We start from the raw sequence: 9,870 nt of genomic DNA, 5'->3' as shown, positions 1-9,870 counted from the left end.
GAAAGAGAGTAGTACTGTACCACTGTGTGTTCTTAGCAAGTTCTAGCATCATAGCCTATATTCTCATTTAAGCATTCCACAGAGATTAGCATGGCTTCTCCTAATGAACTCACTAAGTTAATGACCAATTTACTTGGTAACCAGCTACTACAGTTCTCAAAACTCAAATGCACTGTGCAAGATTAAAATCAGCACTGTGATGATCCCTGGACATTTGCTGCAATGAGATAAAACTCTTAAGGGTCAAAGGAAGTCAAAAAAACTTTATTCACACCAGAAACACAGACTTAGGAATTTTCCTTTATCAAAATAAGCCCCTTATGGTTACTTACATCTGTGCTCTAACAGAACTGTACAATATATATATAAACATATATATAGAAAAAACAATAACAAAAAAAATCAACTGCTGTGCTTCCTTAATATTAATCATCATCTTCTTCCTCTTCATCACTGATCACATATTTCTTAGGCTTCTTACTTGCTTTGTCATCATCATCTGCTTTTCTCTTTCCAGAAGGTTCACCTTCCTAAAGGCAAAAAAAGGACAAAAATAAACCACCATATTTCCAGCTAAAGTAGGAAAAAACACAGAACAACAACAAAAAGACCTCAAAGTCTTTCTTGTAAGAAAAGCAGAATTACCAGTTCTAGTTTTTCCATTTTGTGCTACTGTGAAGCAGGGCTGGTTCTGTGCCAGTCCTCGCCCTCAGCACTGAGTGGCTGCTCCCAGGGTCACACCCCAGACCAGGAGGGTCCAGGAAGCTGCAGCTCCATCCCCTTGCTGGCCCTGCATCCACACCTGCTCTGCCTGAGCAGGGCATGCACAGAGATTCTCCAGCACACTGACACACTCCCTTCAGGCAGCCCCTGCAGCTTTGCTAAGTTTTCAGATTATTTATACCTCTATGGCCTGAATCAGAGCTACTGAAGCAAAGAAGGAATTCAGGAAGCGGGCAGGTATTTTGCTCATCAGAAAAACAAAACTAAACTAACTGCTCTCTGGCATAAAGAAAAAAAATCAGGAGGAATCACTGGCACTCAGAATCAACAGTCCAAGAAATGTAACAGTTTATAGTTTATGAGGCTTCAAAGAGCTGGTCAAAGGAACTCAAATCACTGAGTTAATTACCTGCTTACAAGAAATACCATAAAGACTTTTATAGGGCTGATTTCAGTTTTTAGGTCACGAAGCCAACAGGTTGATTTTTGCTCCATGTACATTTCCACCAGTTCAGTTTGAATCATCCTTCCAAACAACATTTTAAATCACAAGTTGTTCATGCAAAACTCATCCATAGTGACATGAGGAACAAGTGGTAACTCAACTATTGTTGAAAAAGCAGTGTATCTTTAAAAATACTCTCAGGCCTAAGTAACCTCATCCCTTTTTCCATTTGCTGGTTTTGGAAGTGTGGGTTTGGGGTTTTTTTCATTTTGTTGTTTTTTTTTTTTTTTTTGTATTTAAAGCAACTTGCTTGGATTTTAAGGAGGAAAGTTTGAGTTCTAGAACTTTAGTGTTTCAGAACTCCAAGGATCAATGATTTATCCAGAGTATTTGATTCTATATGAACGTGTTCAGTACGGACCGGGAGAATCGCAGTTACGAAGGAATTTAAAGCAGGGAAAACAGAAATGAACAGGGGTGGGAATCTCAATGATAGCTTCTTCCTCAGAACAAACATTCTCTTGTAATCTAGCTGGGCTATTGTTCAATGAGTCATCTTCCTGTTCAGCAGAATATCCCCATTAACTGCAGCAACAGTGAAACTACTTGCTGTGTGGTGATAAAGTATATGATTAATAACAGACTGACATTTGCAGTAATGGTAACAAATTGCTATCAGCACAAAGATTTGTGCTGTGCTGGTGACTGACAGCAGGTAAAAGTCAGTGAGTGTCCAAGGAAGCCAGAGCTCCCCGTGAGTGGGTATGCACTGAGCACCACACTCCCCCTGTGGCCACTGAGCACAGGAACTGGAGCACCACTGGGGTTTTCTGTGACACTGCAGCACCACTCCGAGGCCCCAGAGGAGCATTACCTTCCAGTCACTCTTTAAAATGGAGGCTGCTGCTCCTCAAGCAGCAGAGGAATGCTACTGATTAGACCTTTTCTGAGAGAATGGAACTGACAAGTCCTCAAATTGCTGTATCATGAACTAACACATCTAGTAAGAGTCTTAAAAATAAACAATTCAATTTCTACTAACTAATGTTCACAGGGCTCACAAAATTACAGTTTTGTCAACATGGCTCATATAGCTGTTAGAGTCTCTGATATATTAAATTTTTCTGATGTATAATAAAAAGCCAGGAATCTATGTCTTTAGAAGACAAAACTAATTTTTACTAATTCCACTTGACATTACAACGCCTGTTAGTGCAAATAACTCAGCTGACTCTGTAAGAGCACCAAGAACCTGCATTTAGCACACAGAAAACACCCAAGGGGCTGGGGAGTGAGGCCTCTCAGGGACTTTACAGGAAACACAGTACAGAAATGAAAATGAGAGCAGCTTACTCCTTGTGTAACACTGCAGTGCTGTATCAGCAGTGACAGACTTGAACTAAACCTCAAATGCAATGTTCACAAAAACTCATTTAATAAGACCCAGCAGTCATAAATTACAAACCAATAAAAGACCCTTTTAGATAAGGAAACAGCACTACTGCTGTAGCTAACAGTTAATTTGATCAGAGCCCAATGTTTCAGATGATGCTGGTGTGATGGAAAATGTATTTTTAGCAATGGACAGCAAGTCTTTTTAACTCATTTTTTTAACTTTTCTATTTAAAAAGAGCAGAAATACTACGTGAAAATGCTTCCACTATTTCCATAATAAACAGGAGAGGACCATGTAACTTAGGTAACACTGCACTGGGATTCCAATATTACTCCTTGAATAATTTTGGTATATTCATTTTACATAACCCTGCATAAATTTTTCCATCTTTAAATCAGCAATAACAATAGTGTCCTCCTTTGGGAATCACTCAGGTCTGTGAACTAATGCAGTGCATAAGAAATCAGTGATTAATTACCAAGGAAAGCATGCCAAGTCAAATAACACATTCATCATGGCGTAAATGAAACCACAGAAGTCCCAAGTTTAAACAGTAGATTTAGTGAAGGAAATGTTCCTCATTAAAAATGAGCAGCTAAAGAACAAAGTCCTTCTCTTACCTCATCACTATTAAGTTTCTTTGCTTTGAGTAGTCTTTGGGTTTTATCTTCATCTGAGCCTTCGTCACTGTCAGAAGAGTAGATTCTAGCACGTTCCTCTGCACATTCCAGACAAAAATAAAAAGCCAAACATGTTTATCTGAAACTGGTGTGGAAGAGAGAATATTAAAAATGTCTTATATTTAGTGCCACAAAATGTTTGCAGAACCCAAGTCCAGAGTAAACAAAATAAACTTATACAAACTGAATTAACGTCTCTTCATGTATCGAACGTACTGGCAAAATCCTATCTCACCAAGGCTGTCGTGTGCAATTACCCTGTCTGAATCACACAGGCCTTAATGACGTGCTGTTAAGGTTTATGATTACCTCTGATGCCACCCTTGTATCTGTTTTTGATAGCTGCCAGACTGATTGCATCATCCCCCTCGTCCTCCTCGTCGTAGCGGTCGGGCTCCAGGTAGCTGGCGCTCAGCCCCCGCTGGTGCTGCTTCTCCCGCATCCGCCGCTGCTGCGACTCCCTGCGGATGGAAGCCCTCAGCCTCTCCTCTTCTTTCTGGACAAACACACAAGCAATGAACTCAGGGTAAAAAACCCCCAAACCACTTCAAAAGAACCGCATATCCATTATTCTCATATTCTACTGTAGCTTTTCACACAGCAGTGTAAAGGCTGCAAATATTCTCTTTGTTTTGTCATCTGACAGCTTAAGCAAGCCACACCCATGGTTTGGAATTCTTGTTTAAAACTCCAAAACATTACTGTTTTTCATAAATCATAGAACATTTAAAAACGTCCAGCTCTATTACAGGTGTGGTAATCAAGATTAAACCAGCAGATCAGAGAGTTCCATGCCACAATACCTTGATCATTTCTGTGCGCTGAGACTCTGGATCGCGGCCTGCCATTGGCAAAATACGAATTTTCTGGGTCTTTGAACATCTGTCTGCCAGAGACAGAGTCATCTTCCTGTGAGTGGCACTGTCTGTAGAGTGTGGCCTGGTAAAAAATTGCCAGGGGTTAAAAACTTCTTTAAGGAACATATCCATTTTCAAAAGACAATGCTAGGGCCAGCATACTTGAGAATTCAGAGATTCATCTGCACAAAAGTGAAAGCATCAACCCTTTTAAAAAAGTGTTTATGTGCACTGTAACAGCTACTGGAGACAGCAAGTCTTCTCTCAGTAAAATCACAGTCCAGCCATTAACAGCTGGACTCAAAGATCTCTAAGGCCTTTTTTACCCTTAATGATGCCAGAATCCTACAACCTTTGACCCTTATCAACCTAAAGATACATCCTCCTCACAGTTCACATCAATATCTCAAGAAGCAGTTGCCATCTTGATAGCAACTGCACCTCAGACAAAAGATTAATTTCAGGGAATAGTAATATTTTCTCTGACTCAAATGAGGACTTGCATGTAAAACTGCAAATTAATACATGTATACAAAAAACCTATATGTAGCATACATAATGCAGGAAATGGCACATTAACATTCCCAACTTAGACACCTAATGTAGGACAAATCTTACTGAAAAACTGAGTTTGGAAAATAGCACATTCTTACTAACCAGTGAAGCTCTGAAGCTTTACAAACTGGTATATCTAATCTTTATACACTAATAACAACACCTAATTGCAAGAACAGTATCAACATTTGATATAGAATAGCAGTTTACCTGAAGGTTAACTTGGTCTTGAACACAGCCTGTCCTTGCAGGCCTGTCCCTTGTCTGATGAACAAATGATTGTGGTCTCCTTGTAGCGGTGCCTTGTACACGTCGAAGACCTCATTGCCCAAGTGGAGGGACATGCTTAAAAGAGATTGCCATATCAGTTACTTGATAAAGCCACTGCAGTCTATTTTTCTGCCTCATTTTTAAGTGGAGAAAGCCTTTATGTTGCCTTTTTATATCTAGCCAATAATTATATTTCAATCTAAACTGAGTATAAACCTTTCAAAGCACTGAGACTAAAATAATTTGTACCATGCAGAACTGATGTCAGAGTTTGCTGGCCTTCCAATTTTGCATGTCACTGCAAGAACTGCATTACTTCAGTAACAAAGGGTGCAAACTAACCTTCCATCTGACCATTTAACTATCCTTGCATTACTCTCTCTGATCTCATTCCCTTCCTCATCTCGTCGCATCCGCCATCGTATTGTGTTTTCTACCTGTAGGGGGAAAAAACAAAACAGTTTTTCTAGCTCCTAAGGAATACTGTGATAAAATACATTCTATATAGGTCAAGAATTTCAGTTAGAAAGGCTTGATAATTTGTGGCACAATGCAAAGAAATAAAGGTGAAAAGTATTGCTTTTATAGGTGAAATGCAGCTGTCAAGCTTTTTAAAAATTCATGACTAAAACAGATCAACTTTCCTCAGCGCCCACACTTTCATAATCTGAAAACCCAAAACATCATTCCAAAAGATGTGAAATAGACTTTGAAGGAAAGTGCCTAGGTGAGTGCAAAACACAAAAGGAAAATTAATACTATACCTTGAGTTTTAACCTAGTTCTACCTTCTTCATCAAGCATCTCCTCATCTTCAAATTCATCTTCATAATACTGGGGATCAAAAGGTCTGAAACAAATTTTACAACACATTCTTTATTCTTCTAAGAAAATTAATCCAAATAACCAGCCTCTTCATAAATAGTACAGGATTACTTCATAAATAGTACAGGATATTTAACATACAGGAATAAAAAAGGCCTTATTCTGAAATTCAAAATTATGTTTTTAATCACTGGAAGTGCATAAGGGTCAGTGCATTTGCCTTTCACATCTCTGAGAGCCTAAACTTATGCTTACAATTCAACTGATAGCATGTGCTTTCAATTAAACCACATTTTTGTCTGGTTTTTACAGACAATGAGTTATTCAATCAAGCTGAAACCCACCTTCATAATAAAATTACCTAATTAGAAAACAACAGCCATTACTATTGACTAATCACAACCAAAAATATGCATCTTAATGTCAACAACTTTATTAGGGTAAACACATACTAAACAAAAACACTAGAAGACTTTAACAATCCTGTATTTAATGTGCAATTACCTGGGCTCCACACTGAGGAAGTTGGGCAGCTTCACAAAATACAAATCATTACCCAAGTCTGTGTTTACTTTTGGTATTTCTACCTCTATTCTGGTCTCTGGAATAGGCTCTTCTTCCTGCTGCTCTTGACTCAGCCCATTCTCATCCTAGTGAAAAGAAAGAACAGGAGCATAAGTGAAAAAATCTATCTGGCTACTGCTGCTCTAATAATTACATTTTGCTTAAAGAAAAGTCATTCATAGGCACAGAGAGGTCAGGAAGATTTGGATAAAAGAATTCAGGCATTTTCATTGAAAGGAATTCAACTCAGCATTGTCATGTGGCACTTTAAGTGACTTCAAGCATCAGTGCAAACTCAAGAGACCAAAGACAATGAAGAACAGCAAAGGAGCCAACAGAGTTGGCTGAGCACTGGAGACTGGGGAACACTTTCTACCAGATTAAAGAAGGTATCTTTATCTATTGTCAATAAAAGATGAAAAATTATCTTAAAAATGAAAATATTTCTCAAATAGCTGCAATAAGGTACCAAAGACAGCTATGGCTTTGTATTTTATTTGGTAGCAATAAAACTATTCTTTATATTTTTTTTAAAGTTCAAAAAGTGGAGGAAGGATGAGGGAAGGCAGATAAACCTGAAATTGTTATGCATAAAATTTTAATAATTCTTTCAGCTGGGACAAAATTATCTGTAGTGCTACTTAACATCACTACTCTTTTTTTTTTTTTTTTTTCACTAGAATATTACCCAATTCAATTGGTGTTCTGCATTTCAGAGTGCAATGGCATGGTAATTATCTGAAAAGTCAAGTCCACTCACAATGGGCTGTCCTGGGGTTGGTGGCTTGTCCTCTCCATCACTTCCCGAGGAAATGTCATCAGCACCTCCAAACAGATCCATGACATCTGCATGCTCTTCAGCAGAAAAATGACAATTTTAAACCACACATATATATGCACACACAACCCTAATGCAAGATTTATTTATCAAATAAGGAAATCAAGTTGAAAAATGGCAACAGAAGAGTACAAGATAACCCCTATTCAAGTAACTGAACAGAAGTAAAGAAATTTCATTAAACATTTTGGAGGTTTTACTTCTCAAAAAATAAATGCCTCTTCCTCAGCCAGCTAAGCCACCACAAAACATAGTACAGGTTCCCTGGACTGCTCTGATTACAGGAACCATCTTTCAGTATCTTTCAGTAACAATGCATGAAAGAATATTTGCAGAAGAGAGAACCTGACAGAGCTATCTGGAGAGGATCAGCATGTGCATCCCACACAGAATTCTTATGTCTGTTTGGTTATTTCCATGGCACTGTACAGCAAACACTACCGATTCCATCAAGCCCTGTAGCTGATGAATGGCAGGCTCAAGAGGAGGATGAAAGGGCCCAAAACCCCACAACCCCCTCATCATTTACCTTTCTGCCCTTCTGTGTCACTCTCTGCTTCTGAATCTGATGCAATCGGTTTCTTCCGCTTCATTCGCAGAACTTCATCCTCGCTGTCGCTGCCCCTTGCAGACTCTACTAAGGAGCAGAATTATTCTCAGCAAATTAAAAATTTTGGTTCACAAATTTAAAAATTCCTCTCTATTAATAAGCTCTGAAAGTGCTGCATCAAAAAAAATTGCAAAGATGACTATAGTTAAAAACTATGAAATCAATGCCCTTACATTGAAGTTTCAATCTTTTCAGGCCAATGTGAACAAAACAATAAAGAGAGACCAAACCAGCAGCAAATCATTATTTCTGTATTCATTCCTACCAGATTTGTGCTCTTGCTCCTCCTCATCAGAGTGCTGAGCCCTTTCCTCATCATCAGAGTTCTGCATCTTCTCCTCCTCAGACCGCTGGGCCCTTTCATCATCGTCAGAGTTCTGCATCTTCTCCTCATCTGAGGCCTGTGGCCTTTCCTCATCATCAGAGTTCTGCATTTTCTCTTCATCTGAGTTCTGCAGTCTTTCCTCATCATCAGACACCTGTGGCCTTTCATCTTCATCCGAGTTCTGCACCTTCTCCTCATCGTCAGAGTTCTGCTGTCTCTCCTCATCGTCAGAGTTCTGCTGCCTCTCCTCATCGTCTGACTGATCGCTTTTGTCCTCCTTGCCCCACTTCTCATCCTCGGAGTGTGCTTTCTCGGAGCCGTCTCCCTCGGAGCGATGGCTGCCCTCCTCAGAGCCGTGCTCGTCGTCGTCGTGCGCGGCCTCGGACGCGCTGTGCTGCTCCCCGTCCGACTGCTCGTTGTCCTCGTGCCCCGAGCCCTCGGAGCGGTTGTAGGATCTCTCAGAGTGGTTGTCGCTCCCTGAGTGATGGGATGCTCCTTCGTCCTCGCTGTCATCCCCGAACAGCTCCTTGTTGCTGGGTTTTACGGCCTCCCTGTCGTCGTCCTGGTCGCTGTCGCTGCCGGAGGCGTTGCTCCCAGAGCCAGCGTTCTCCTGCTCGGAATCGGAATCAGAGCCGGAATCGGAGTCTGCAAAACAAACACCACCCCTTCAGCAGTCAGGATGCTTCTCCGAGGATGCGTGTGCATTGCTTAAACAAAAACCCCAAAAACACAACCCAACCCCCCGAGAAACCTACAGAGAACGGCCAGCAAGACCAACAAAGTTAGCGAGAGTAGTAAAATAAAATGGCTGCTAATAAAAGCACAGCCAAAGAAAGGCACAATGAAAAATGATCGATGGCCCAAAGAGTTTCAAACCACAAGCTGTGATCTAAGATTCTAAGACTGTAGAAGGAATAAAGAATTACACAAACGAAAGTAACAATTGAAATAGTGAGGGCTTAAACAAGTAACTAAACAGACGCGGCTTATAAGATCCTACAAATCCAAAATTGTCACTCTGTATTTAATCCAAGTTATCTACCCACGGAGGTTTATGACAATGGAGCTACTCCTCACTGCCGAGACTGGTAAATGTGGTTTCCAATAGGAAAATAAACAAACAGCTGCCTTGAAAAGTAATTTACAGAAACGCGTACGAGAATTTTTAAAACGTCAGGGACCTAAACCAGGTGTTCCACTGTTTCCAGAACTCGGCTGCGGCGGAACAACCTTCCCTGCAGGCACCGGACCCCCGGCCCGTGGCTCCGCATCGCTCCCTCCCTCCATCCCTGCTTCCGCGCTCGGGGGCCGCGGCAGAGGCGAGGCGGGGCGGGCGGTGCAGCCCGCGTCGGGGGCACCCGGACGGAGGAAGGGAGGGAGAGAGAGCGAAAGAGAGAGAGAGCGCGAGAAGCCGCCCTCACCTTTGTGCTCCGGCTCCGAGTCCGCGTCGCTGCCGAACAGATCCGCCATGTCGGCCATGGCGGCAGCGCGGCCCCGCCGGCGCCGCGCAGTGACGTCACACGGGGCGCCTCTCGCGCAGGCCGCCTGCAGCCCGGCCGGAGTCGCTCTCAAAGGGGGCGCCTCCTTTTAAAGGGGCCGCACCCGCGGCCGTGAGGAGACACGGCCCGGACAGGGAGCAGCGGGGCCGGGGCCGGGGCCAAGGCCGTGGGTGCCCGGCTGCCCCTCCGCACGCTCCCGGCGTGCCTGCAGCGCCCGCACGGAGCAGCCGCGCTCCGCTCCCGGAGGCGCTCGCTCAGGCCCGCAGGTGCCGCTGTGGCGGCGC

The 9,870-nt window shown here is 42.2% G+C and overlaps 1 protein-coding gene across 2 annotated transcripts; it reads right to left on the bottom strand.

Moving 5' to 3' along the window:
- Nucleotides 1–243: 243 nt before the first annotated feature.
- On the bottom strand, nt 244–9,779 carry LEO1 (LEO1 component of Paf1/RNA polymerase II complex). 2 transcript variants are annotated; one of them, XM_054642397.2, is made up of 12 exons: nt 9,509–9,779; nt 8,028–8,732; nt 7,682–7,789; nt 7,075–7,169; nt 6,255–6,400; nt 5,691–5,775; nt 5,269–5,363; nt 4,867–5,001; nt 4,048–4,183; nt 3,554–3,740; nt 3,185–3,282; nt 244–530 (listed from the first exon to the last, which is right to left on the bottom strand). In XM_054642397.2, exons 1-12 carry the CDS (start codon nt 9,564–9,566, stop codon nt 426–428), a joined length of 1,953 nt encoding a protein of 650 aa, XP_054498372.2. In that variant the 5' UTR covers nt 9,567–9,779; the 3' UTR covers nt 244–425. The 2 variants fall into 2 exon arrangements, with proteins under 2 accessions (XP_054498372.2, XP_054498373.2); XM_054642398.2 differs by having other exon boundaries at nt 7,682–7,786; nt 9,509–9,774.
- Nucleotides 9,780–9,870: the final 91 nt, after the last annotated feature.

This window comes from Agelaius phoeniceus, chromosome 13, assembly GCF_051311805.1.
Source record: "Agelaius phoeniceus isolate bAgePho1 chromosome 13, bAgePho1.hap1, whole genome shotgun sequence".
NCBI classification, from domain to species: domain Eukaryota; kingdom Metazoa; phylum Chordata; class Aves; order Passeriformes; family Icteridae; genus Agelaius; species Agelaius phoeniceus.
This window is presented reverse-complemented; position numbering and strand designations above follow the sequence as displayed.